The sequence below is a fragment of the Salvelinus fontinalis genome, chromosome 18 (genome assembly GCF_029448725.1).
Source record: "Salvelinus fontinalis isolate EN_2023a chromosome 18, ASM2944872v1, whole genome shotgun sequence".
In the NCBI taxonomy this organism is placed as follows: Eukaryota; Metazoa; Chordata; class Actinopteri; order Salmoniformes; family Salmonidae; genus Salvelinus; species Salvelinus fontinalis.
This window is the reverse complement of record NC_074682.1, coordinates 41,067,055-41,094,857: the sequence shown is the minus strand read 5'-3', so window position 1 is coordinate 41,094,857 and position 27,803 is coordinate 41,067,055. Positions and strand designations below refer to the sequence as shown.

The 27,803-nt window shown below is 41.7% G+C and overlaps 1 protein-coding gene across 2 annotated transcripts; it reads left to right on the top strand.

The window, feature by feature from the left end:
• Positions 1–302: 302 nt before the first annotated feature.
• Positions 303–27,803, top strand: LOC129815535 (complement C1q-like protein 4). 2 transcript variants are annotated; one of them, XM_055869449.1, is made up of 3 exons: positions 303–382; positions 2,147–2,814; positions 24,101–27,803. In XM_055869449.1, the coding sequence occupies exons 2-3, from the start codon at positions 2,278–2,280 to the stop codon at positions 24,278–24,280; spliced, it is 717 nt and encodes a 238-aa protein (XP_055725424.1). In that variant the 5' UTR covers positions 303–382; positions 2,147–2,277; the 3' UTR covers positions 24,281–27,803. The 2 variants fall into 2 exon arrangements, with proteins under 2 accessions (XP_055725424.1, XP_055725423.1); XM_055869448.1 differs by having other exon boundaries at positions 319–382; positions 2,051–2,814.

Sequence of the window (27,803 nt, the reverse complement as noted above, 5' to 3'; positions counted from 1 at the left end):
GTAGAATATCATGGAGCATAGAAAGGAAGTGAAAAGTTAATTTGGTAAGTGGTAGCCTAAGTCACTATTTTGTTCCGTCTGTCTGCCTTGGGTGTTGATGACCAACGAGTGACCTGTTACCCACTGACTGGAAAAATAATAATAGTCGGCATAACGACGATTCATTGTATTAAGTGAAAAACAAAAGTGAATTTGCTGTTAGTTTTCGAATTCGTCGGACTATTCCAGAGCTTGACAACTCACGGAGACAACGGTGAGGATGCGCTGTCTTCACTGTTTTCTCGACCACGTTGAAAGTCTGCCTGCGCGAAACTGATAGGTTCACCTTCCCACAGCGTTTCTCAGATCATCGACACCTCTATTGTGCAGCGAGGAGCAAAAGGTGAGCGATATAATTTTTTTTTTTTTTTTTTAAGATTTGTTTGAAATAGCCTCTATCTCTCGGAGATATTTATATTTTCACTAGGCCAACATAAGAAACATGTATGGTCTCATTAAATATCTGAATGTGTTTGAATGTGTGTAATTAAAAATGCTTGAATACAGTTATAAAGTTACTGATAATTAATTAGATATCCTAAAAAATAACTAATCTAGACTACTATGCAAAGCACACTTTTGGTTTCAAATAATTTTTAGGCATGGCTGTTATTCATAATTGTATTATTACAATTAGTTTTGTTGTTATTCCAAAGATTAAGTAGTCTCACATGTATCCATGTATTGCACAAATGTAACCATTTAAGTCTACTAGTTTTGAATCCTCTTTCATTTTCACATAAAATTATGAATTTAAACAATTTGTATTGGATATCAACATTTAAACTCTGCTTTGCAGTAATTGTGTAAGTGATTAGAATTGTGTTAATGGTTAGATATTATCTACACTTCATTGTATCTTATGCATATGGTTGAGCTATAGTAATCAATGCAATTAATATAGTGAATAATATACTCTATTCATTTAGTAGGCCTAAATGTACATCAACCTCAAAATATATTTCCTTCCCCCAATAGAATGCTCCTGACACAAGATGTCTGATTTACAGGCGAGCAGTAGAACCTTAGATATTCTCTGCTACGACTCAACTCACCACAAAAAAAACAGAGAAGCAAGTTTTTATGAGGAACAGAACATTTTCTCAATACTGTTTCAATAAATACTGACTTTTGAAAAATATCACCTTCAAACAACCATATCTGAGAGGGGAATTTGTTAGTCTACCCAAGAGGAAAACAGACCCAGGATTAATAAGCGATGAAAAATACATAGAGAAAGAGAAACACAAGGAAGGAGGAATAGGAACAAATACAAGAGATTTAAGCGCTCTTTCATTCCTCTCCACTCATCCTTGGACCAGACAAGTGAGTGCCCTTCACTGAATGCCGTGGGTGAGATGGACTCCTTTGGGAATACTGGAGCAGACCCCACCTGACAGCTCTCCAACTGAGAAATATAAGGACATTCCACCAGGAGATCCTGCTGCCATTCTGGCTGAAAAATATTAATATTTTTAGAGAACCCTCTAGAACAATCTACACTCCATCCCAGGGAAAAACCTTGCATTTAACCTTCCAAAGACCTGGATGTGTGACTTAGTCAGTTTCAACCCATGTCTGTAACACTGAGAAGTTGTTCACACTCAACTAGCTGGTTTCTCCTCTAGCCCTCTTAAAGAAAATAACATACTACATTTGATATCAGTGAGATCTTTACTGAAAAGAAGGATGAAGAAAGTGAATAAATATTGTTTTGCGGATTAAACGTTTTACCTTAAAAAATAAATGTGGAGAAAAGAGTTTTGACAAATTAGAGGATAAACCTAGAAAAACATTTTAAAAAATGAATGGAATGAAAACATGTTTTGTATTCTCTTCCTGACATTTGACTTCAACGACTCTTGATTTTGCAACATTGAGCTTTGCTGTTCCTTAAGTGTCCTATAGCATCTCATTCCTGTCTTTAATTTGAAATCTCCTATATTTACAGTCTTTCCTCACAACCCTCCTACCTTTTCACTCTCCCTCATTTACATCTTATTTCCCTTAGGTAAAATTAACTACTTCCCCCCTACTCCCAGTGTAGAACCTCTCTGCCCCATCGCCTTTCCCCCCTTAGCCCCTCTCTCACTATCTCTCCCCCTAGTCCTGGTTTTCCCAGAGTTCATTCTGGCCGGCACCACCATTCCGGCCAAGGGGGAGGAGGACTTCCTCACTCTGGCCGCCTCCCGGCTTAGCCGCAGGAAACGTGTCATCGGGGCAGGAGTGGGCGTGGCCATGGTGCTGGTGCTGCTGGTCGCCATCCCCTTATTGGTTCACACCACCAAAGGGGGGGCGTCTGGAGGCGGGAGCACCCACTATGAGATGCTCGGCAGCTGCAAGATGGTGTGCGACTCTTTCACCCCCCCACAGGGCAGCCACGAGCTGACCGCTGTCTCCCCCCAACCCCCAGACTTCACAGGGAGAAGGGGCAAGTCTGGGTTTCGTGGGAGCCCTGGCCCCCCAGGCCCCAGAGGTCCCACAGGAGAACCAGGCAAGCCAGGCCCCCCTGGTCCCCCCGGCCCTGGCCCAGGGGGTTACATCCCCTCCTTCTACAGCCCCAAGATCGCCTTCTACGCTGGCCTCCGCAAACAGCATGAAGGGAGTGAGGTGTTGAGGTTTGACGACGTAGTGACCAATGTGGGGAACTACTATGAACCCAGTACTGGCAAGTTCACCTGCCCCCTACCTGGCATCTACTTCTTCACCTACCATGTCCTGATGAGGGGCGGAGATGGGACCAGCATGTGGGCCGACTTAAAAAAGAATGGACAGGTGAGACAGAGAGGAGTGTGTGTTGTTGTGTGTGTGATGAGCTAGACAGATGAGCACACAATTAATCCCACACTAAAAGTCAACAGTTCAGCTGATTTAGTCTAAGAACCCCTGATACACCTATGCCTTCTTGTATCACTTCTACTTCCATTATCCAATAATATGTGTTTCTTCTTGTCAGAGGCCTCTCTGAAAAAGAGAAAGGGTTATAATCGTGGTTTGGAACCAAAATAATTTTACAATGGTTTCGTTCCGAACAGAACCTCTATTTCTTTCATTCCGTTCCAGTGTTCCGACCAGAAAAGAAAGTTCTGAACTGGTTCGAAACCAAAAAAGTAACTGTTCATATAGTTCCTTTTCGTACTTGTTCATACTTTTTTAAACCTATCAAATCAACATATTTTTTTACAAAAATAGCTCCTTAATTTACTTCACCAGTTAGCACAAACAGAGAAGCTTGCTATGGAATGCGTAAGTTAGTTGTTTACATGTTTGATTGGCAAGCACGAGATGCAAATGAAATTTCACCAGCAGTGGGGAGAGGGCGAGAGTTAGGAGTAAACATGGAGGGGGCTTGGCTTGAAGCGCTGAACATCATGACATGATGTGAACTGGAATGTGTTTAGGTTATAATTAGCATGATAACTTCACATAATTATATACCAGACATTAGGAATTTAACAGGAATAATAACATTATTAACCAGTTCTCAAGATTTGAAAATAACGCTTCTGTTCCGGAAGACTACAGATCTTTCCAGGCTACCCAGCCACATCACTCTGGCCAAACTGACGTTTATCGATGAGTCTGTATTTGCCTCCCTCCCCTACGATATCTAGAATGCTAACACATTCTGACCATTTTGATTGGTCCCAGAAACCAATGGGTTGGGCCAGACCGGCCTACATGATGAGGTTATCAACTGTGATACTCTGATTGGTTATATTTCTTAGAGACGATCCAATCGCTGATTAATTTGCTTTGTACATCACCCCTCATTTTGAAGTCACACAAACGACTTCTAGGATGGCAGATTCATACTGAATGTATGTAGCGATCGATAGAGTGGAATTCAGGGTGACTTGTCAGGCACCTAAAGTTTATTTTCATTACCGGTTCTGTTTCCGTTCCTTGAACAATTTTATTATTTTTCGGTTTTCGGTTCTGTTCCCTGAACCGGTTCCAAGCCCTGATTATAATAGATATTTTGGAGTTGTATGCATATGTGTCTTCATGCTCAGTCAGTAAAGCATGGCGCTTAGGTCGTGGGTTTGATTCCCGTTCGGGCCACCCATAAGTAAAATTTAGGCTCGCATGACTGTAAGTCACTCAGGATAAAAGTGTCATATTATATTATTGAAGGAAAAGGCTGAGCAATTTGGTATATATTTGCCCATTATCTTTTGAGTCAAAGTTAATTTGGAAGGTTTGTTAAGAGATTTAGAAGCCTGTTTGCCTAATTGAATATCCAAGTACCTTGAGACAATTTTTGTCTGGTAGGAAGCTTAACCAGGGGACCTACATTTTACACAAGTATGTATACTCAGAGTGTTATTGTTTAAACATGAAAGAACAGAGAAGTAGAACAGTGGAACGCTTACATATTCCAATCAACTAGGAAGTATGTCATGCCTACACATTCTAAACATTCAACACTAACCATTTAGCTTTTAGCTAGGCCAAATGACATGGGTTGAATGTTTCCATTTGGTATTCTATTATTGGTAAGATTGTGGGATGGCCATAAACAACAATGGCACGCGTTTGAAGGATGAATTAGCAAAGCAATCTAGATTAAACATTTAAACAAGGAAAGTTGAGGTAAAATAGATTATTTTGCAGACAGAGTAAAATGAGAATAAAACAACTCATCCAATATTTGTATAAGAACAAGTAAGCCCTCACTTAATAATTCAACAATCCATTTTCTCTGGATATCATCAAAAGGCTTTAAAAAAAAGTTCCCTAAAGATATAGTGAATTGCTCCTGGAGGACACAGAGAAAATGAAGGCCTAAAGTGCCTGAACAGCAAACTGCACACACCAAGCTGGAATGGAATGGAAGACAAAAAGTGTAACACTTTGCTAGGTTCCACCTCCTGATTTGGGCAGCAGGAGAGAGAGAAGGCAGTGACAGCTATGCGATCAAGAGGATAACGATCCTCCACATTTCTGTGGAATGACGCCAAAATGCAACAGCTGGCTACTGTCCTCTGAGGATCTCCGGCATCAATAAATAAACAAGCAAAACAATTTAAAAAAATAATAGCCATCTGGAGATGACAAGCTTGAGGAATTAAACCCTGACTCTATTGAGGTTTCATTTTGACGTGTGTGGTGTGGAACAGAAGAGCTACACAGAGGGATTACCATAGAGGAACAGAATACGACTCACTTTGCATTGTGTTTGATGAAACACTGGTGGTTGATTTCTTTACACATAATTTACAAGCTGTGTAGTCAGGCAGCGGTGTGTTGCTAAGTCGACCCTGACCCTGATAGCTACTGCTTATTCAGGACAGATTGGTAGGCATCAACAACTTAAACCAATCCATCATAAAATCTCTATAAAACTGTCTTCAGGGGAAAAACTGAGTTTAATATTTCTTACCCTTTATAAATTAGTACAAACAATTACAACTAAGTGTAAGTGTAACTAACCTGTCTTCATCAGACAATTTTTACTGGGTTGAATGTATACCCCCAACCAAAGAAGTCAAGTCCAGTCAAGCACTTATCCACTATAGCCATAAAGGAAGGATGTTAGGGGTTTCGCATCGTGCTCTGGTCAAATTTCAACTGTTGGCCTTACTGTTATACTGTATCTCAATCATCTAACCATCTCCCTGTAAAAATAGGCAGAGTACATGTTACCATTTAGGCAGAGTGCATGTTACCATCTCCATTATATAAATGTTACCTATCCAATTGGTGGTGGAATGGATGTGTCTAGTTCTGGCACATTTTTAAATGATAACGTCTATTATAAGGGTGCATTCGTTAAATCACTCTGGCTATCTACTCTTATTTCAGAACATGCTCGTCTGACATATTTCCAAACACTGACAAATTTCCAAACACTGACAAATTTCCAAACACTCAACACCAATTGAATAGGGCCGGTGTCACTAAACGTCGGCAAAAAGGCGTAATTTAAATTGTTACCAGCAGCACAGTTAGTCACCAATGCTCTGGATAACATGAAAACAGCCTAACCAGCTCTGCTAGGGGGAGTAAAATGGTCAAAGTGAGGTGTTCTCTCATTTGTGTCTGGAAGTAGCTAGCTAGTTAGCCAGTTAGCTTGGGTGCTTGACTGCCGTTGTGAGGCCAGAACACTCGGATCAACCCTACACTACTCCACGGCCAGAGTGTCCAGTGTGCACTCTGAATGCTCCGAGAACGAAACGCTCAGAATTTACGAACGGACCCTAAGTTACCATTCATTTTTTATCCTGTACCACCCTGGCACTTCGCCCAGCTTCCCCAATACACCCATAACACAGGCTTTTTATTTGACCAGGTCTATTAAGAGGTAGATTCCGCTCTGCCTCCCCGCTCATTGATTTGACAGGGTGTGAATAAAGTGCACAGTAAAGAAGACGGACAGGAAAATGCCAGGGATAATTGGTAGACCTTGTTTGTTGCGTGCTGTCACTGAAATTGTCATTCCTGTCCTGTACCGGTGTTAAATAATTCATGGCCTTTAGATTAGATCCTCTCCACTCCCCCCCCCCCCCCCCCCCCCCAACGCTTCTGGCTTGTCTATTGGCTTGCCCATTAATTATCTTTTCCATCAACTAAATTATTTAACCCAATTCAGTGCCCATCCCCCTTTCACAGGCCCACTCCACTTTGTGGTCCCACTTTGCAATGAATAGACAAGAGCTCTTATAGGGGAGCTAACTGATGGGATCAATTACAAAAACACAACCCTGGGAGAACATTGCATAGCCAACACTAGAGACCAACAGATCAACCTCAAAGTTATAGCAAGGAGTACCAATATCAATGTCAATGTTTGGTATTTGCCGTGTGTAGGCATACTGTTTGGATTGTGTCAGAAATCGAAAAATGTGATTTGTCTGTTGTAGCTCCCCCTCCCATGTCCCATTTGAGTTGTTGTACCTGTCCATCTGAGTATCCAGTCAATAACTCTAGTTTTAAACAAGGCAACAGCAAACATGTCGTCCCCCACGTAAATCCATTATGGGGGACCTAATGGGTCCCTGAGGCATATTTGTTCCTTATGAGGAGAGGGACACTATGTACAGTGCATTTGGAAAGTATTCAAACCCCTTGACTTTTTACACATTTTGTTATCTTACAGCCTTATACTAAAATTGATTTAAAAAATGTTTCCTTATCAATCTACACACAATACCCCATAATGACAAAGCGAAAACAGGTTTATAGACATTTTTTGCAAACAGAAATACCTTATTTACATAACTATGCAGACCCTTTGCTATGAGACTCGAAATTGAGCTCAGGTGCATCCTGTTTCTATTGATCATCCTTGAGATGTTTATACAACTTGGTTGGAGTCCACCTGTGGTAAATTCAATTGATTGGGCATGATTTGGAAAGGTACACACCTGTCTATATAAGATCCCACAGTCCACTGTGGATGTCAGAACAAAAACCAAGCCATGAGGTCGAAAGAATTGTCCATAGATCACCAAAACAGGATTTTGTTGAGGCACAGATCTGGGGAATTCTATACTCCTGATTCCTGCTTACAAGCAAAATTTAAAGCAGGAAGCTCTAGTGACTCAGTCAATAACAAAGTGGTCAGATTAAGCAGATGCTAAGCTACAGGACTGTTTTGCTAGCACAGACTGGAATATGTTCCAAGATTCTTCTGATGGCATTGAGGAGTACACCACATCAGTCACTGGCTTCATCAATAAGTGCATCGATGACGTCGTCACCACAGTGACTGTACGTACATACCCCAACCAGAAGCCATGGATTACAGGCAACATTCGCACTGAGCTAAAGGGTTGGGCTGCCGCTTTCACGGAGCGGAACTCTAACCCGGAAGGTTATAAGAAATCACGCTATGCCCTCCGACGAACAATCAAACAGGCAAGCATCAATACAGGACTAAGATCGAATCGTACTACACCTGCTCCGATGCTCTTCGGATGTGGCAGGGCTTGCAAACTATTAAAGACTACAAAGGGAAGCACAGCCGAGAGCTGCCCAGTGACACGAGCCTACCAGACGAGCTAAATTACTTCTATGCTTGCTTCGAGGCAAGTAACACTGAAACATGCATGAGAGCAACAGCTGTTCCGGATGACTGTGTGATCACGCTCACCGCAGCCGATATGAGCAAGACCTTTAAACAGGTCAACATTCACAAGGCCGCAGGGCCAGATGGTTTACCAGGAAGAGTTCTCCAAGTATACGCTGACCAACTGTCAAGTGTCTTCACTGACATTTTCAACCTCTCCCTGTCTGAGTCTGTAATACCAACATGTTTCAAGCAGACCACCATAGTCCCTGTGCCCAAAGAAGCGAAGACTACCGACCCGTAGCCCTCAGGTCTGTAGCCATGAAGTGCTTTGAAAGGCTGGTCATGGCTTACATCAACACCATTATTCCAGAAACTCTAGACCCACTCCAATTTGCATACCGCCCCAACAGATCCACAGATGATGCCATCTCTATTGCACTCCACACTGCCCTTTCCCACCTGCACAAAAGAACACCTATGTGAGAATGCTATTCATTGACTACAGCTCAGCGTTCAATACCATATGGCCCTCAAAGCTCATCACTAAGCTAAGGACCCTGGGACTAAACACCTCCCTCTGCAACTGGATCCTGGACTGCCTGACGGGCCTCCCCAGGTGGTAAGGATAGGTAACAACACATCCATCACGCTGATCCTCAACATGGTGGCCCCTTGGGTGCTTACTCAGTCCCCTACTGTACTCCCTATTCACTCATGACTACACAGCCAGGCACGACTCCAACACCATCATTACGTTTGCCGATGACACAACAGTGGTAGGCCTGATCACCGACAACGACAAGACAGCCTATAGGGAGAAGGTCAGAGACCTGACTTTGTGGTGCAAGGACAACAACCTTTCCCTCAATGTGATCAAGACAAAGGAGATGATTGTGGACTACAGGAAAAGGAGGACCGAGCATGCCCCCATTCTCATTGACGGGGCTGTAGTGGAGCAGGCTGAGAGCTTCAAGTTCCTTGGCGTCCACATCACCAACAAACTAACATGCTCCAAGGACACCAAGACAGTTGTGAAGAGGGCACGACAAAACCTATTCCCCCTCAGGAGACTGAAAAGATTTGGCATGGGCCTTCAGATCCTCAAAAGGTTCTACAGCTGCGCCATCAAGAGCATCCTGACGTGTTGCTTCACTGCCTGGTATGGCAACTGGTCGGCCTCTGACCAAAAGGCTCTACAGAGGGTAGTGCGTGCGGTCCAGTACATGACTGGGGCCATGCTTCCATCCATCCAGGTGTCAGAGGAAGGCCCTGAAAATTGTCAAAGACTCCATCCCCCCTAGTTATAGACTGTTCTCTCTGCTACCGCAAGGCAAGTGGTACCGGAGCGCCAAGTCTAGGTCCAAGAGGCTTCTAAACAGCTTCTGCCCCCAAGCCATAAGACTCCTGAACATCTAGTCAAATGGCTATCCAGGCTATTTGCACTGCCCCCCCCCCCCCCCCTTTACGCTGCTGCTACTCTCTGTTATTATCTATGCATAATCACTTTAATAACTCTACCTACTGTACATGTACATCTTACCTCAATTACCTCGTCATAACTGGTGCCCCCACACATTGACTCTGTACCAGTACCCCCTGTATATAGCCTCTCTATTGCAATTTTACTGCTGCTCTTTAATTATTTGTTACTTAAATGTCTTATTTTTTTTAGGTATTTTTCTTAAATCTGCATTGTTGGTTAAGGGCTTGTAAGTAATCATTTCACTGTAAGGTAACCCCTGTTGTATTCGATGCATGTGACAAATACAATTTGATTTTATTTGATTCTTAAATGGAAGAGGTTTGGAACCACCAAGGCCGCCCAGCCAAACTGTGCAATCGGGGGAGAAGGGCCTTGGTAAGGAAAGTGACCAAGAACCCGATGGTCACTCTGACAGAGCTCCAGAGTTCCTCTTTGGAGATGGGAGAACCTTTCATATTGACAATCATCTCTGCAGCACTCCACCAATCAGGCCTTTATGGTAAAGTGGCAAGCCGGAAACTACTCCTCAGTAAAAGGCACATGACAGCCCGCTTGGAGTTTGCCAAAAGGCACCTAAAGGACTCAGACCATGAGAAACATGGTCAGATGAAACCAAGATTGAACTCTTTGGCCTGAATGCCAAGCGTCACATCTAGAAGAAATCTGGCACCATCCCTACGGTGAAGCATGGTGGTGGCAGCATCATGTTGTGGGGATGTTTTTCAGCAGCAGGGACTGGGAGACTAGTTAGGATCAAAGGAAAGATGAACGGAGCAAAGTACAGAGAGATCCTTGATGAAAACCTGCTCCAGAGCGCTCAGGTCCTCAGACTGGGGTGAAGGTTCACCTCCCAACAGGACCCAGCCAAGACAATGCAGAAGTGGCTTTGGGACAAGTCTCTGAATGTCCTTGAATAGCCAGTCGGAGCCCGGACTTTAACCCGATCGAACATCTCCTGAAAATAGCTGTGCAGTGACGCTCCCCATCCAACCCGACAGAGCTTGAGAGGATCTGCAGAGAAGAATGGGAGAAACTCCACAAATACAGTAGTGTCATACCCAAGAATACTCGAGGCTGTATTCACTGCCAAAAGGGCTTCAACAAAGTACTGAGTAAAGGTTCTGAATACTTATGTAAATGTCATTTCAGTTTTTTATTTGAGTAACATTTGCAAAAAAATTCCATACAACCTGTTTTTGCTTTGCCATTATAGGGTATTGGGTGTAGATTGATGAGGGGAAAAAACTATTTTAGAACAAGACTGTGATGTAACAAAATGTGGAAAAAGTCAAGGGGTCTGAATACTTTCCAAATGCAATGTACCTTCATTACTTTAGGTAAATCGGGGTGAGGGGCGTGGCGTTTCAAAGTTAGTATTTTCCATCTCTTGTTATAGCGCCACCATCTGGCCAATCAGTATAATTTTGCTAAATAACAGATCTCTTTGGCAAGATGTTTCGGAAAAATCGGGCCAGTGGTTTCTGAGATGTTGTGTGGGTTAGCTAGACTCATATCACTGAGCCTGTGTGCCAAATTTCATCACTCTGATACTCTGACTTTGACTTTTTCTGCCAACTTTACCATACCACCAACTTTTTTCCAGCCCTTTTCTTGTATCTGAAAGGTATTGCCGGTATCAAAGCTAAAACATTTATTTCCGCCTAACGACCTAGTAATCATTTTGGTACATTTCTGCCTACGGCTTAGTATGAAACGTGCCCGTAATACTGTGGCAGCATTGGCACACACTGCGCTCTTAAACTCTTGATGGTTGCGAGGCAGTGCCAGTTAACCATCCTCCTGCCAGCTCCCTAACTTTGCGAGGCATTTCACTTCTCCCATCTCTTCGCATAGCCCACTATTTTCTTAACCACAGAAGAATTACTGTGTGAATAAATATCACTGAATGACAAAAATATTGGAAGAAAATTGGCTAATGCAATTGAAGGCATGTATCAAATTGTTGCTTACTGAAACTCCCAAAGTTATCCAATCATTGTAATACATTTGAAGCAATAGGCTACCCGCCTGTGGTCAATTAGATTATAATTTCAGCATCGTTTTTATTGGGACAGCACTATTGCGCTGCTTTGAGACAAGCGTGGGGACTCGTCTTGATAAATCAATCAATGTCAGATTTTTGTTTTTACTGATTCTCTGTTTGGATATTGGTTAGGCTACAATTAGGCTGGGGAAATTTTAGCTGAGGTGAGTGCTGCTCATGGTCATCTTGTCTAGTTGGCTCATTTATTAGAACATTTTGTTGTTTAACAAGTGGATTATTTTGCTCTTCACTCCCAGTCGCTTAGTATCCTAGGCTTAATCCTGACCAAAAGCCTGTGACTTCACTGACTTGTCTCAATTAATGGGATTTTGTTTCACTGAATCTCCGTCTGTAGGCTATTTGGTTAAGTAGTTTCTGGCTGGGCAAATAAGTGGAAGTGGTAGCTCATCTATTTGTTTGCTCATCTATCACTGATCAGAAACATTTAGCATGCAATAATGTACCAGAAACCAAGTGGAGGCCTATTATTTTGCTCGATCACATATAGGCAACTTCAAAAGTCCGCAGAGGTTATGAATTATGAACTCGAGACTCACATGCTTTTGAAAATAGGATTGCTATTATTTTTTATGGGTATCATGATGGAGATATTGTCAATGTATGCCTGCACCTTAACAAAGTGGAGTGAGGGTTTCGAAAGAGATTAATTGTGGCTCTTTTTCAAAATATCACTTTTTTACAAGACAGCAGTTCCACACATTCCAGTGACACAAGTTGTGTGGGAAAAATATTATTTGTGTTTTATTCTGTTGTATTCCATTATATTCTTACTACAAAATATATGTGTGTTAACTGTGATTGGGGTATTAATGAACAAAATAATGAACTATTGAATTCATTCATTTGGACATAACATAATTAAACCCAAAATATACCATTCTATTGTTTTGAAAATACATTTTATTAGTCTTATAATATTTCTTAGGACCTACCTAAACAAATGAATAATTCATGTCTTTTTGATGGTGTATATTACTACTGCTACCACTCGTTGCCGACATGTTCACAGGAGGTATAAAATTTGTATGCAGGCAAGAATGTGGTAAAAATGGGCCTGTTTGTAAGGGGGTCATATAAACATGGCCCAATACATTTTTAGGGCCAAAATACAGTAAATCCTATGTGAAAGCAGTAAGAGTCAAACAGATCAAGAGATATAAACACGTGCCCGTTATAGCGCCACAGTGTGGTCGATATGAATGTTCTTGCATATGTTGAGTCTTGACAGTGTTTGCAACATATGTGTGTTACAATACGAATAGCCTTGACTGATTTATATGCCCGTTACAATACGAATAGCCTTGACTGATTTATATGCCCGTTACAATACGAATAGCCTTGACTGATTTATATGCCCGTTACAATACGAATAGCCTTGACTGATTTATATGCCCGTTACAATACGAATAGCCTTGACTGATTTATATGCCCGTTACAATACGAATAGCCTTGACTGATTTATATGCCCGTTACAATACGAATATCCTTGACTGATTTATATGCCCGTTACAATACGAATAGCCTTGACTGATTTATATGCCCGTTACAATACGAATAGCCTTGACTGATTTATATGCCTGTTACAATACGAATAGCCTTGACTGATTTATATGCATTTATATGCCAGACCACACCCACGTAATTGCTTATTGGTCAATAGCGGTTGTGTTGTTTTGGGTACTAGTATGGAAAATATTGACTTGAGAGAACTTTGTCCATAGATGCCACGTGTTAAGTTTCGTGCAGATCGGTCATACCATACCAGAAGAGTAGCGTTTTAAGTGTTTTTCACAAAATTGTAAATGGTGGAAAATCCATCATGGCGGAGCTAATGAGTCCCTGAGGCATATTTGTTCCTTGTGAGGAGAGGGACCAATGTACCGAATTTCATGACTTTAGGTCAATCGGGGTGAGGGGCTTGGCCTTTCAAAGTTAGCATTTTCAATCTCTTGTTATAGAGCCACCATCTAGCCAATCAGTGTAATGTTGTAAATGCCGTATCTCTATGGTAAGATGCATCATTCACCCAAGTTTCATCAAAATCGGGCCAGTGCTGTCTGAGATATCGCATGTGACTAACGTACAAATGTACTAACGGACGGAGACAGATATACAGTTCCCTCCCCGATTTTCATCGGGGGGAGAATTATTATGTACTGTAAGTGTGATTTACATTGACTATAACTCAAAGGGCAGATCTAGGTTGTGTGTTTAAATTGTGTCATATTGACACAGAGATGCAGTTTATCCGCAGCACATCAAAGGGAGGTGGGATTAAGACACAGCCTGGGGAGAGATGACTGTAAAGGGAGGCAGGCTGCAGACAAGTGGGGCGACAGAGAGATCAAGAGAGGAGAGAAAGATGGATGGATAAACAGAGGAAAGCAGGCATAGGGGGATAAGAGACACAGCTACAGCAAGGCCAACATGAGAGGGTAGGATCAGATCAACATAAAGAAGAAAGATGAAGATGGATACGAAAGAGGGGAGATGGAGTGAAAGAGAACAAGGCCAGTGTAAGGACAGAAAGGTGGAAGAAGTTAAATGAATCAAAGACCTTATTGACAGTCGTAGATCTCTGAATATCTGATATTGCTAAATGGATGATGAATCCTTCACGTGTTCCTTGACATCTTGTCCAGTGTACCTATTAGACATCTATGATTAGGAGGGAAATTACGTCTGATCCTCACAACTGACAAGCCTGCATACCCTACTGAGCCGTCAGATCTCTACTCTCCATGTTTCTTAAGCAACCAAACGATTTTTGTTAAAGCAAGTGACCTTTCCTATGAATTTATAATTTACAACCAATATAGAGTTTGCCCTTTTGCGATGATGAGCTGGGAGTGGGATTATCATGAATATTTATAGCTAGTGCATGGATTGGTCATTTTGGGAGTGTCTAAGCCCATCCCTCATGTTGGCCGCATATTTCTTCTATGACTAATAGTTTATGATGAGTCCAGTGCAGAGCTGCTGCTAACCCATTTAGACCCAACATGTCTGCTCAGAAGCTTTGTGCCACTTGTGACACCATGTCCCCATTATAGGACTGTGGCATTTAGTTTGATTTGACCTATTGGTAAAGAGACCTGGAGGACAGACCGAGCACTAATTAAGCCCAACACAACATTGGAACCGCTGCCCTGATTCCTGCTTCACATGGCTCAACTCTTTGCACTTCTCAGAGGATATACAACTGGAGAGTTAGTGTATTTTCTATTCAGTTGGATAGTGCAGTGTCAATATAGGACATAATATGTCATCTGCTCTAATGTTGGACCGGATCCCTTCTGAAGTGAACATGACTGTTTTCGTATCAAAAACATGAAAACACAGTCATGTTCACTTCAGAAGGGATCCGGTCCAACGTCAACTCAATTAGCTCATTAATTAAGGATGCTAGTAGCTAGTAGCTAATTTCTGGGCAACTGTGTGACACGTGTGAATCGCTATATCTTATTTAGTGGGCCTGACGTGTCCGCTGTCAGGATTAGTAGCTACTAATCACTGTGGGTTTCAGTGGAGGTGTTAGTTTAGAACAGCCTTCCAGATACTGTCTGCTACACAGGAATTAATGACTACATTTGTTTTGCCTTTCCCTTACTTGTCATCCAGCTTTTGTAAGACATACAGGTGACTTTGAAACTGTAACAGCAAAGCTTATTTTTAATTGTATATTCATTACTCTTCCTGTACATTTATTGTATAACCATAAAAAACACAACTACGTTATATAGTAGGGCACATTTTCCAAACGATGGTTCTTTTCATCATGTACTGTTTCATAAGTCAGGGTGGCAGGGAGCTAAGTGGTTAGAGCATGGATGGGCAACTTTGATGGGGGTGGGGGCCATAAAAAATCTGAACTCATCACGATGGGCCACAACGGCTCGCAGGTCTGCGTATTCACATCCATCCACACACATGCATTCAGAGCTGGCCCTAGCCTTTTGGGGGGTCCTAAGTGAAATTTTGTTGTGGGATCACCCCCCACCTTCTGAGCAAAACATTTTAGCAGCCCCCCCTCTTGACAGCAGAGACAAAGTAAGGTTTAGAGTTAATTTCCTGCAAATGTACACACTTTGCCATGGGGCAGATATACAATTGCAAAATCTTCTAACTAATATCTGTCACGGCAGCCTTCCCTCTCTTCACTAAAAGAGGGGGTGAAACAGGGATCGGACCAACACGCAGCGTAGCCAGTGCTTAACATGTTTAATTACAATAAACGTGAACACTTAACAAATAACAAAATAACAAACCGTGAAAAACCGAGCCAGTCCTATCTGGTGCAGAACACAAACACAGAGACAGGAAACAACCACCCACAATCCCCAACACAAAACAAGCCACCTATATATGATTCTCAATCAGGGACAACGATTGACAGCTGTCTCTGATTGAGAACCATATTAGGCTGGACACAGAAACAGACAAACTAGACACACAACATAGAATTCCCACCCAGCTCACGTCCTGACCAACACTAAACAAGCAAAACACATAAGAACTATGGTCAGGACGTGACAATATCAGGCAATTGCAATTATACTCGTTTTGCCATGTGGCAGTGAGAAAAATGTGCAGTTTTACAACTAATTTCCTGCAATTCTACACATTTTGCCATAGGGTGGATTGTGATGTTTGCCATTTTTAATATGATATCTGAGTGAGAGTGACTAACAAAATCAATGGGGAGTGAGTGAGAGTCACTAAAAGTCAATGGGGGCCCCCTGGTCAGTAATTCGACAATGATTTCTACAAGTTTAGATAGTCTAGCCAGCTAACTTACCAATCTAAAACATGTTAGCTGACATGACTAATTGATTGACTGTCAGTGACTGACATAACAAGAGAAAAACTGCTGATGCACAACCACATCTCGAAATTGCATCTCTACAATTGTAACTCTTAACAATAAGTTGAGACCCTGTGGGCTTACAAAAGGGGACCAGTTGCCCATCCCTAACTTATAGCGTTGAGCTGATGAGGTGAAAAATCTGTCGATGTGCCCTTGAGCAAGGCACTTAATTCTAATTGCTCCAGGGTCGCCGTTGATAATGTCCCATTTCCAATTCACACATGCATATTAATACACACTTGTACATGTGTGAAATAGGACAAATATAAGCACCCACCTTATTAATATTATTAAGTCAGTACACCACAAATGCAGTTTTGCCATCTCTCTCTCACACACACAGCCATTATACTGTATTTCCATTAATTTCTTTAATTATCACTGAGGCATTAATACAGTGCAGACTTAGGCCTCCCTTCTCTTTATTTTTCCTTCTTTTGTTTCATCTATGTTTTCCTTCTCATTTTGCCTCGCACAGTCCTTCAAAAGTTCATCCCAAAGGTTGGGTTTTCTCATTGTGTTCAAATGTCAGAATTGGTTTGATAAATTATTTTTTTTGTGTAAGGGGGGATAAAGAACATTTAGCCCTTAGAGATCATGGAAATGTATATGACATTAGAAATATAACATTTGCAAGAATAGACAGTAAAGGCTAATAGTATGGCATTACCCATGACTCATGGTATTATATAATGAGGGAACTAAAGGTAGCCAATTAAGAATTTCTCCCTACCATGACAGCTTGATCACTTTGTCAAAATATCAGCAATGTGAGATGTCTTAGAATTGGATGACCATGTGAAGTAAATCAGTCACGTGATGTTTGCATGACCTGACCACACACATACAGTGGGGCAAAAAAGTATTTAGTCAGCCACCAATTGTGCAAGTTCTCCCACTTAAAAATATGAGAGAGGCCTGTAATTTTCATCATAGGTACACTTCAACTGTGACAGACAAAATTAGATTTTTTTTCTCCAGAAAATCACATTGTAGGATTTGTAATGAATTTATTTGCAAATCATGGTGGAAAATAAGTATTTGGTCACCTACAAACAAGCAAGATTTCTGGCTCTCACAGACCTGTAACTTCTTCTTTAAGAGGCTCCTCTGTCCTCCACTCGTTACCTGTATTAATGGCACCTGTTTGAACTTGTTATCAGTATAAAAGACGCCCGTCCACAACCTCAAACAGTCACACTCCAAACTCCACTATGGCCAATACCAAAGAGCTGTCAAAGGACACCAGAAACAAAATTGTAGACCTGCACCAGGCTGGGAAGACTGAATCTGCAATAGGTAAGCAGCTTGGTTTGAAGAAATCAACTGTGGGAGCAATTATTAGGAAATGGAAGACATACAAGACCACTGATAATCTCCCTCCATCTGGGGCTCAACGCAAGATCTCACCCCGTGTGGTCAAAATGATCACAAGAACGGTGAGCAAAAATCCCAGAACCATACGGGGGGACCTAGTGAATGACCTGCAGAGAGCTGGGACCAAAGTAACAAAGCCTACCATCAGTAACACACTACGCCGCCAGGGACTCAAATCCTGCAGTGCCAGACGTGTCCGCCTGCTTAAGCCAGTACATGTCCAGGCCCGTCTGAAGTTTGCTAGAGAGCATTTGGATGATCCAGAAGAAGATTGGGAGAATGTCATATGGTCAGATGAAACCAAAATAGAACTTTTTGGTAAAAACTCAACTCGTCGTGATTGGAGGACAAAGAATGCTGAGTTGCATCCAAAGAACACCATACCTACTGTGAAGCATGGGGGTAGAAACATCATGCTTTGGGGCTGTTTTTCCGCAAAGGGACCAGGACGACTGATCCGTGTAAAGGAAAGAATGAATGGGGCCATATATCGTGAGATTTTGAGTGAAAACCTCCTTCCATCAGCAAGGGCATTGAAGATGAAACGTGGCTGGGTCTTTCAGCATGACAATGATCCCGAACACACCGCCCGGGCAACGAAGGAGTGGCTTCGTAAGAAGCATTTCAAGGTCCTGGAGTGGCCTAGCTAGTCTCCAGATCTCAACCCCATGGAAAATCTTTGGAGGGAGTTGAAAGTCCGTGTTGCCTAGCAACAGCCCCAAAACATCACTGCTCTAGAGGAGATCTGCATGGAGGAATGGGCCAAAATACCAGCAACAGTGTGTGAAAACCTTGTGAAGACTTACAGAAAACATTTGACCTCTGTCATTGCCAACAAAGGGTATATAACAAAGTATTGAGATAAACTTTTGTTATTGACCAAATACTTATTTTCCACCATAATTTGCAAATAAATTCATTACAAATCCTACAATGTGATTTTCTGGAATTTTTTTTCTCATTTTGTCTGTCATAGTTGAAGTGTACCTTTGATGAAAATTACAGGCCTCTCTCATATTTATAAGTGGGAGAACTTGCACAATTGGTGGCTGACTAAATACTTTTTTGCCCCACTGTAGGTGGCATTGTAATCAGATGGTATGGAGGAGAAAAAGCTGGTTTGCAAGGCCCAAGAAAATATGTCTATGTGTCTGCATGCATGCTTGTGTGTCTGCCTTCCTGCGTGCTTGTATTGGTAAATATCCCAAGAATTCCAATATTAATATTTTCTAAATTGTTAATAGGAGCCTGCAAATGACCAGTCACTGACTAAGTGGCACATTACTTAATGTCATTGCACAACCTTTGGCTGCTTCATAGTTGATGCTCTGCAGGTAGAGCCATCTGTAGCTGAAACCCCTTTATTTCCAATTAAACTATCTCCACCATTGGAATATTCCAGCCCAGAGCCAATTAGAGACTTTCTAATCAACGTCTTGACACCATAGGTCCAGAGTGTCATGGCAATATATTAGCATTTAGCATGCCAATTAGGGGTCAGACCCACACGGCTGCTAAAAGGCTTCCACAACCACCACCCTAATGGTAAGAGCACACCTTAACACAGCACGGAGAGAGAGAGAGGAGAGAGAGAGAACCACAGCGTTGTATAAACTGGATATTTCCATCAGTCCTCCATACCCCCTCCTCGACCCCTGCCTCTCTACCCATATATATAGTGGTCCCACAGGTGAGTTTAAGAGACCCCTCTCAATCGTCTCGCTCCGCTCTGAGAGGTCTGTACATCACGGTGAATGAATCCTGTCACTTTTATTACCAGAGGAGCAAGGCACCACTGCAAAACACCAAAATAACAGAGACTACACAGACCCCCACCTCTCAAGTCTCATTCCTGCCTTCCAGAAATAGGTTCTCTTGATCAGTTTGTTATCCAACAGGCTCCCTCCGTCCCCATCCCTCCAGGCCCCCTCCAGTTTGGCCCCCCTCACCCCCGTCTTGTGCTTAGACTGTTAAAGTGCCACGCAGCTGCTCTCTCCTATGTTCTCTCATTCTAAATCTCTCACTTCCTCTCTTTTTCATAGTCTCTCTCCTCTCTTTACCTCTTTCCCTGTACTTGCCTCTACTTCTCTGCCTCCTGTTCTCCACGGCCTCTCTGCCTCCACCTCCACCTCCCGCTCTCTTTTCTGTGTCTTTTGTGCCCTTGTACCACCTCTCTCTCGCCTCTGTGTTTTTAGCTCCCCCTCGCCATACATCTCTCTCTCTCTCTCTCCTATTTAATGGCGCCCCTAATGAAAAGTGGAGGCAGTGTTATCCTCCCTGTCATCCCACGGGCTCTCGCTCTCCCCAGCAGCAGCAGCAGCTCAAGTCGGCACGGCATTTGGCCAACAGACAGAAATGTACTCCCTTGTCGATATCAATCTCCACTGCAGTTGACAATAATCCTGATTTGCCTTCCTCTCTTTCACATTCCCACTGCACCCCCCCCCCCCCTCCTCCCTTTTAAAGGAAACAAGGTTTCATTTTGATAGTTACTGAGAGACCAAAATGAGACTCACTGCTCTGGTTCTCTCAGACTGCTCTGCCTGTTCCTGTTGGCCCCCTGGCTTGACAAAATACAGTGTTTGGTAATTAAATATTTTAAATTATGATTCATATTGACTTTTTTGCCACTACATAGTCATTTGATTTGAGTTTGTGGACTCAAAAACAGAACCATCTTTCATCTGTAGTTGGTAGCTTATGCTCTGTTCATTTACACAAATTACTCTTTGCTGTTTGATCATGCAATTACTTTAGAGTTGAGGGTAATATCATAAATAACACTGTATACTCATTTAATAACACTGTATACTCATTTTCATATATTGGTTTTACTAACATAGTTTTAAAATGTAATATAATGAAGCTTCATTGTTGGGAAGAATTGCTGTTGAGCCACTAGGTTATATAGGAAGTACAATGCAACCATACATTAATCATAAACATGACACATTAAATGTCAGCGACTGCATATATTTTCTGCGGTCTGAGCCTTAGTGAAGTAATGTCCCCTATGGACCGATGCCAGAAGAGTCATAAATAACCAGGTCTCCTTAGCAAATATAATTAACTGAATGACATGTTTAAAGGGTAATTGCAGGGAGGAGGGGTAAACACCAGCACTGTCATAGCTCTTGTTATGACCCTTTAACATGTGGGCTATTCAAATAGACAGAACGCTCATTGCATTTGCCCTTGAATTCAAGAGTGTGCAGTGTCACAGGTTAAATAAAAGCTGGCCAATTTCTCGGAAAGTTAGAAAATTTGTTCTGTGAAAGTTCCCAGAGCATTTGTTAGGTTGATGCAAATGTTCTCATAACACAAAAACTGTCCAGTTATGCTAATGATTATACAATGTTTGTATAAAACATTCACCTGATGTTGCAAGATATTTTGTTGTGGCAGTATGTTCTAAAAACATTGCTTGGAAATGTGTTTTATTACTTAACCTGGAAACCGAATGAGAACTTTTGGGGAATGTTCTGTGGTGGTTGTTACAGATGGTGTACACTATATTTTAGTGAATGTTAGAACATCCCAAGGATATACAGTACCAGTCAAAAGTTTGGACACACCTACTCATTCAAGGGTTTTTCTAAAATGTTTTACTATTTTCTACATTGTAGAATAATAGTGAAGACATCAAAACTATGAAATTACACATGGAATCATGTAGTAACCAACAAAAAGTGTTTTTTGTTTATTTTTTTAAGTAGCCACCCTTTGCCTTGATAACAGCTTTGCATCAGCTCTGGTGGACATTCCTGCAGTCAACATACTAATTGCACACTCCCTCAAAACTTGAGGCCACTCTAAAAGGTGCAGTTTTGTCACACAACAAATTGCCCAAGCACAAGGTGCACTTATGTAATGATCATGCTGTTTAATCAGCTTCTTGATATGCCACACCTGTCAGGTGGATGGATTCTCTTGGTAAAGGAGAAATGCTCACTAACAGGGATGTAAACCAATTTGTGCACAACATTTTAGAGAAATATGCTTTTTGTGTGTATAGAAAAATTCTGGGATCTTTTATTTTTAAAATCAAATCACATTTTAGCTCATGAAACCATGGGACCAACACTTTACATTTTACATTTATATCTTTGTTCAGTATATATCTACAGTCCACCTCAGATACATAAACTATGAAGACTACTAAGGAAAATAAAAACTACTAGTCCAGCAGCTTTTATAGACGAAAATAATGAATTTGTATTCTGACCTCCCACCACTGTTTCTTGAGCCCATCTGACCGCAGTAGCCTATTGTGTGTCCCATTTATTGTGATTGTATGGAGTTCTTGAGGAGTGGGGGCTATTAGGGAGGGAGCTGGCATGGCTGTTCCACTACCAATTACCAAACCCTGTAGCCTGGCCTAACGCATCTGGGGGCTGGTGGAGGGGGTCCAGGAAGACCTGCCACAGCAGCGCGCTGTTAATCAATCCGATTTAGAGCGGACAGGGACACGCTTAGCCGCAGCTCCCGCCAACACTGCCATGGTGGGGGAAGAAACTGTGAGCGTGACCTGCATCTCATTCTGGGGAAAGAAGGAAAAAAGATGGATAGATGGGTCCAGAATGAAGAGATAGTGAGGGGGTGCGGATGGAGGATATGTTAGATGGAGAGGGAGAGACAGAACAATTAATGGAGTGATGTGAGCTGAATTAAAAACGACAGGAATGTATTGATTAATTTGAGTCTTCGGGAAGAAGAAAAAAGACCCAAGCAACAAGCTGTACATGGAAACAGATAGCCTGGCTATTAGACTATAGGAAACTAATGAGTTAATGGTATGAAATGTGCAAAAGAAAACTCATTATTGCCAACAAGTTTGTGGAGAAATGGTTAGTTTAGTCTCGTCTGACAGGTTGAGATGATGGAACATATCCTCAGCCAGGCCTAAACCCTGGGAGAGAGACAAGGATGGAGTGAGGGTGTCAGATTTGCAATCATTAATATGGATTCACTAGTGTATTTTCTTTTCCCAGGATTAAATAGATCCCATGCTTGAGCAGTTGGCTATTTATCTGGTGATGGTACTATTCATTATAAGCAGCTTTAGTTATTAGGCCTACAAACATACAATTAATAAATGGCACAACTTAAGATGTAGTGCAACTCATTACAGGCCATTTGAGTACAAAATATTTTATACCGTGAGCACTGTATTTTCCTGTGTTATACCATGTATATTGAATATAAATGGAATATGCTTGTATAATTTTAGGAGGCATATAAATGCATGACTGGTGAGATACTATACTGAACAAAAATATAAATGCAACAATTTCAGATTTTGAGATTGACACTGGTGAAGCATGTCTTCCCTGACCCCAACTAAACCATCTAGGATGCGATCTCTAGAATTGTCCCACTGCAACAGCTTGCTGAACATCCCAGTAAATCGATAGAGTGCAAGTTTGTGTTTCAATGGAGGTTCTGGGTCAAAGGTCAATGCACAGCTCATCTATTTGGAGCGATACATGCCCATTGGACAGGAAGGCCTTTGTACCTATGACATTATACCAAGACCCCTGAGTGAAGGAGGAAATAATATTAAACGGCTCAGAGAGAGAGAATAGAGAAGGAGAGGGAGATTGGAGGAGAGTGAGAGGAATAGAAAGATTACCGATTAATAGAAAGGGAAGATTGGTGAGGGAAGCTGAGAGAAAGAGAGAGGTGAAAATTAAGGAAAGAGGAAAATACAGGAAAATATCACCAAGAGGATTTGGTATATATACCGATATACCTTCTTCTGGGCTATTAACAGTGAATATTTATGATTTATAGTATATGTGTGTTGGGGGAGATGATGCCATCTTGGAAAGGTAGTTGTAAATTAAGACATAGGGATGAGCCATAATTGCCCCATGTGTCTTCCTCTTCCTCCTCATCCTGGGAATTAACATTTAGATGACCATGATGAAGGCTCAACCTCAGGCTATGGGGCGGCAGATATCCTAATGGTTAAGAGCATTGGGCCAGTAACTGAAACGTTCAGCTTTCAATCATCTACGTGGGTATACTGTATACTCCTAAAAACCAACGAGGAGGTGGGAGAAGCAAGTTCTATTTTAGCGCCTGGCTACGCAGACATTCGTTAAGAAGCGCAAGCAGTTTGGATGAAATTATTGAATAACATGTATGTGTAAAAACAAATGATTATGTGGTCAGCATGTTATTCACTTTCTTCAACACCGCCCCGTCTTTCTTTCGCGTTCTCTGTTTCTCTCTCTCTGTGTGTCTCAGGTGAGGGCCAGTGCCATTGCCCAGGATGCTGATCTGAACTATGACTATGCCTCCAACAGTGTCATCCTGCACCTGGATGTAGGGGACGAGGTGTGCGTGCAGCTCGACGGGGGCAAAGTTCACGGAGGAAACACCAACAAATACAGCACCTACTCTGGCTTCCTCATCTACCCTGACTGAAGGCAGCCACCTGACTGAAGGCAGCCACATGTTACACACACACACACACACACACACACACACACACACACACACACACACACACACACACACACACACACACACACACACACACACACACACACACACACACACACACACACACACACACACACACACACACACACACACAACCATACACACACAACTACACACATTCTCCCAGGCAAACAAATACAGCAACTATTTCAGGATCCTCATCCAACCTGATTCTCTCAACCACTCTCTTCTCTCTCTTTTTTTCCCTCTCTCTCTCCCTCTCTCTCTCACTCCATTGCTAAAACACACAGTATTTAAAGAAACAGATGCAATGGGAAAAGGAAATGTATAATGGCTCTGTGTTTTTAATGTCTAGATAATGGTCATACCATAACATTCCAAACCAAGTATAGTTACAAGGCATCTATTGTGCATATAGACTGTGTATATAGACATTTTTATTTAATACACACACCCATTTGTTTGTCATGTGTTTTGTCATTCTCATGATATCAATGAATCACAAATATGTAAATGAAACTAACATGTAAGTATGGGGTGACAAACAAGAATTATGTCAAGACAAAATTTGTTTAAAGATCATCTTGATATCGTGTGTATTCTTAAAGTTACATATATATTCACTTCTGATGCGCACACATCTGTGTGTATGATCATGTATGCGGAAGCATACCTACATGACTGGCATACAACTCTTTCACACACACACACACACACACACACACACACACACACACACACACACACACACACACACACACACACACACACACACACACACACACACACACACACACACACACACACACACACACACACACACACACACACACACACACACACACACACACACACACACACAGTGATTCATTGAACTTCCCATATCTAGTGTTGCATTGACATGAGCTGACCATTTCGGCCACCAGTGTGGAATTTAGTAAAATGGTCTCAGATTGCAGACTGTAAATGGAAGACTGCGAGGTTGGTTGCAGAGCTTCCTGCCTCCCTTCTTCGCTCCAAGATGGATTTCCAATACGGCTGAAGACACCAAATGAGAAAAGTCATGAATATATTGATCGGAGCTGATAATACACCCAACACCATGAACATCATCCAGTGTGGTGTGTGTAAGATAAGTATCATGTTGTTAGTTTTACCTACACGGCCCCTGCCTACAGCTAAGGGGGGTGGGGAGGGGTGATGGTAGTCCCCTCACACACAGGATATCAATGATGAGGCTTATGGTAGACAGATACAGTATTTTTCCAGACCTTATGGTGGATGATAGAGCATCATCATGTTCCACTAATGAGCCCATCCTTTGTTTAAACCCTCAACCCTCAAACCCTATTCCTATATTCACTTTACATTCAATTGATAAGAGAGCAATTTAAACTGGGTGTCGAACCCAGACATAATCAGAGATGATGCTTTAGTTCATGGAGAGATGATGCTTTAGATCATGGAGAGATGATGCTTTAGATCATGGAGAGATGATGCTTTAGTTCATGGAGAGATGATGCTTTAGTTCATGGAGAGATGATGCTTTAGAGCATGGAGAGATGATGCTTTAGATCATGGAGAGATGATGCTTTAGTTCATGGAGAGATGATGCTTTAGATCATGGAGAGATGATGCTTTAGATCATGGAGAGATGATGCTTTAGTTCATGGAGAGATGATGCTTTAGAGCATGGAGAGATGATGCTTTAGATCATGGAGAGATGATGCTTTAGTTCATGGAGAGATGATGCTTTAGATCATGGAGAGATGATGCTTTAGTTCATGGAGAGATGATGCTTTAGATCATGGAGAGATGATGCTTTAGAGCATGGAGAGATGATGCTTTAGATCATTGAGAGATGATGCTTTAGTTCATGGAGAGATGATGCTTTAGTTTATGGAGAGATGATGCTTTAGATCATGGAGAGATGATGCTTTAGTTCATGGAGAGATGATGCTTTAGATCATGGAGAGATGATGCTTTAGTTCATGGAGAGATGATGCTTTAGAGCATGGAGAGATGATGCTTTAGTTCATGGAGAGATGATGCTTTAGTTCATGGAGAGATGATGCTTTAGATCATGGAGAGATGATGCTTTAGTTCATGGAGAGATGATGCTTTAGAGCATGGAGAGATGATGCTTTAGTTCATGGAGAGATGATGCTTTAGAGCATGGAGAGATGATGCTTTAGTTTATGGAGAGATGATGCTTTAGAGCATGGAGAGATGATGCTTTGGATCATGGAGAGATGATGCTTTAGTTTATGGAGAGATGATGCTTTAGAGCATGGAGAGATGATGCTTTGGATCATGGAGAGATGATGCTTTAGATCATAGAGAGATGATGCTTTAGTTCATGGAGAGATGATGCTTTAGATCATGGAGAGATGATGCTTTAGTTCATGGCCAGTTGGTTATTTGTATAATGATGAGTCTTCTTTTCTTCTAAGGTAAAGCAGCCTGTTTGTTTACAGTGTGGATACGGACATTGAGGATTCATCTTGTACTCTACAGAACTAGTTTTACATTTTCAAATGTACGCTGCCACCGTAGAACTAGAAACGGACTGAGTGTCTTTAATGGAAATGTACATCTTTGTGTGTTATTGAATGTACCATACATTACTAATTGTGTAAATGCAATTCAAATATGCAGGTTCAGGTTGATGCTGTATGTCAAATATGTTATGCAAACCCTTGACACGGTGGCAATGAGACTATATTGTGTCACTTGTGTTATTGATCAAGAATGGATTTCATGGACATTTTAATTTTAGAGTGGGGGCATTTATTACTTTGTCAGGCCATTAATATATATATATATCTTTACATCAATGTGAATGCACTGCCTAGACAATACCATGAAAAGCAGGTCCTTCTCCTGTAGTTCATAGCATCATACATGCACCTAATGAAAGTAGTTGTACATGTTACAGTACTTCAGAGGAGGCCTCTATTGTAACAAGTTGTTGTATTAGGAAAACCACTGAATAAATGCAGCTGCAGCAGGGATGATACTGCTACTCCATGTGTGTCCATTACTGTTGCAACACAGTATGGCCGGTGTGTGTGTCGCGTCTCAGGTCCAACTACAGGACAGAGCTTTGGGCTTGATCTAAAGACATAACACCAGTTATTATCAAACTGCATCAGTCAGATGAAAACATTATTCCTGTACTATATCTTAACTGACAGTATTACAATAACCACCTACCATCTTATTTAAACCAACATAATGTACTGATTTGTTTGTCTGTACATGACTTCTCTCTGTGTCATGCTGCATTCTACTGTGTTCCCTGGCACCAAATAATGTTAAACAACTTACCGTTAGAAAAGGAAACCTGGTCTTTATTTATGAACAGTATGAATTGATTGTTGTCATTGTACCTTGTGTGTATATCTTATGTATAATATTATAAACAACAATTTATCTACCCTAAGGTAATATATAAGACCTACAATAAAACAATGTGAAGACG

Coding starts and splice junctions, on each gene's coding strand:
- LOC129815535 (XM_055869449.1), top strand. CDS start 2,278: ATGGTGCTGGTGCTGCTGGTCGCCATCCCCTTATTGGTTCACACCACC. Junction 2,815..24,100: donor ACTTAAAAAAGAATGGACAG/GTGAGACAGAGA, acceptor TGTGTGTCTCAG/GTGAGGGCCAGTGCCATTGC.